The 2341-nt window shown below is 46.6% G+C and overlaps 1 protein-coding gene across 1 annotated transcript; it reads left to right on the top strand.

Annotated features, from left to right (window-relative positions):
• The first annotated feature begins 933 nt into the window (after positions 1-933).
• LOC106766065 lies at positions 934-1668 on the top strand. Its single transcript, XM_014650823.1, has one exon. The coding sequence runs from the start codon at positions 934-936 to the stop codon at positions 1666-1668; it is 735 nt and encodes a 244-aa protein (XP_014506309.1).
• The last annotated feature ends 673 nt before the right edge of the window (positions 1669-2341 follow it).

The following is a 2341-nucleotide window of genomic DNA, read 5'->3' as shown; positions in this document are numbered from 1 at the left end:
ATTGTATGCATAATAAAAGTGGGAACATTATTTGGTTGATGTACGGTATGCTATTTGGGTCGAACGGTTACGACTAGTAACCGAACGGTCCAAAAGATTAGTGGACCTTCATCATAAATGATAGGTCATTATTATTGGGCCGACGGTCCATCATGAGGATATAATCCATCGCATTCATATCTTAACAAATATTATATCAGATAAGATCTGAACAACCGGATATTCAGGTATAGTTGTTTATATTATATTTTGTTTATATTTGATAATAATCTATATATACAGGGCTGGAATGACAAGCCAGGTACGCTCTCTCTTATGCTATTTTGCTCTACAGTATACTTGTGATTCTTTACCTAATTCATTCTGAATTAGCTGAGTGATTTCACTCTACATTCTCATATTAAGAATCCTTGGCCTTGCACTCAAGGCTGTTCACTACTACACCCTAACTTGGGCGTCGGAGTGCCATTGCAGGTACCTCCCCCCTCCGGTCAAAGATTGGAGATTTCTGGACGGTTGAAGATTGAAGGAGAGCGGACGTTCAATTCACAAGAGAAGGTGCACCAATCTACTTAATCAAGCAACACAAAGCGGGAGTGTCACGTCATCCAGGTCAGTTCTTTCGGTCCCAGAAATTCACACCGAAACATTTTGGCCCCCACCGTGGGGCCCAAAAGTCAAGACTCCCAATGATGACCACAAGAGGCATGGAAAATCCAGATCTGATCCAGATGATAAGAGAACTACAAACGCAGCTAGAGGAACAAGCCCGAACTATTGCAACTTTACAGCAAGAGTTACAACAGAAGAAGACCGACGATGCCGAAGGCAGTAAAGAAAAGCAACACGACCGGGAGACATCAGAAGACAGTCAAAATCATAATCCGCCTCCTCCCCCCGGTCCCGGATTTCTTGCCGTTCACTGATGCCATCATGCGGGTCCCTATGCCCGACCGACCTCCGCCTCAGGTTGAAAAGTTTGATGGCACGACGAATCCAGATCATCATTTGCGGAACTTCATTGATTGTACAGCCTTTTACACTCAAAGTGACCCGGTAAAATGTCGGGCGTTCTCCCTATCACTGAGGGGTGAAGCCCTAGAGTGGTATTACACCCTTCCACCCAATTCGGTGGACAGTTTCTGCATGCTGATGGGCATGTTCAAAAAGCAATACTCCACCAACCGGTACGAGGAGGTTACTGCGGCCGAGCTAGTCAATCTCAGACAGGGGAAAGACGAAACTCTCAGAGCCTTCATGCATCGATACAATCACGCCGCTCGGAAGATAAAAGGTGTCAGTCCCGAATTCATCATTAGCAGTCTACCCAATTGCCTAAAAGCGGGATTCGTCTCTGAAAGCTTATACGCTGAGTTACCCAGTACGTTGGAGGAGTTGCAGCAAAAAATGGCCAAATTTATCAAAATGGAAGATCAAAGGATCTTTCGGAAACAACAACACGAGGAGCATCCGGTAAGTGGTAACAAGAAGGAGGGGAAGCGTCGGGTTGAAAATGCCCGGGATCAGAAACCACCGGCGATTCTAAACCCTAGATACGACCGCTATGCGCACCTTACTGTCCCTAGAGAAAAGGTGTTGGAGAAGGCTCTACAGTCCAACCTGATCTTTCAAAGAAGAAAATTTCCACCTAAAAACGTGGCGACGTAGATATGTCGATTCCATAATTCAGGGGGGCATACTACTGAAGGCTGCCAAACTCTCAAAGACGAATTGGAGAAGCTAATTTGTGCCGGACACCTCCGGGAATTTGTGAAGGAGGATTCTGGCCGCACAGGACACTCTCCCAGAAAGACATGAAGAAGCCCAGAACAAGCAAAGCAGAAGGGTAACCACTCATGCGACCGTTCTCGTAGTCCCCCGAGGCATAGATCCCGTAGTCGACCTAGAGAGCCGGATCTCACGGTCAAAGGTAGGATTGATACTATTTCGGGCGGTTTTGCTGGAGGAGGTGCTTCATCCTCAGCCCGAAAGAGACATTTGAGAAGTCTACACAGCGTACACTCGGTGGTACGCAATCCAGTGTCAATGCCTGATATAACCTTCACAGACATGGATTTTCATGCACCAGATCCTGATCAAGACGATCCCATGGTCATCACAGCCCGCATTGCACAGTATGATGTGAGCAAGGTCCTTGTTGATCAAGGCAGTTCAGTCAATATACTATACTGGACAACCTTTCGAAGAATGGAAATCGCAGAAGATGTGATTGCTCCGTTTAACGAGCAAATTGTTGGTTTTGCTGGAGAAAGAGTAGACACCAGGGGGTATCTCGACTTGCGAACCCGCCTGGGGTCCGATGATGATGGTAAGGAGCTCC

Source organism: Vigna radiata, chromosome 7 (genome assembly GCF_000741045.1).
Source record: "Vigna radiata var. radiata cultivar VC1973A chromosome 7, Vradiata_ver6, whole genome shotgun sequence".
NCBI lineage: Eukaryota > Viridiplantae > Streptophyta > Magnoliopsida > Fabales > Fabaceae > Vigna > Vigna radiata.
The sequence above is the reverse complement of the archived record's forward strand: the minus strand, read 5'-3'. Positions and strand labels throughout refer to the sequence as shown.

Bases quoted from the DNA above. Each gene is read 5' to 3' on its own strand.
- LOC106766065 (XM_014650823.1), top strand. From the start codon at position 934: ATGCGGGTCCCTATGCCCGACCGACCTCCGCCTCAGGTTGAAAAGTTT.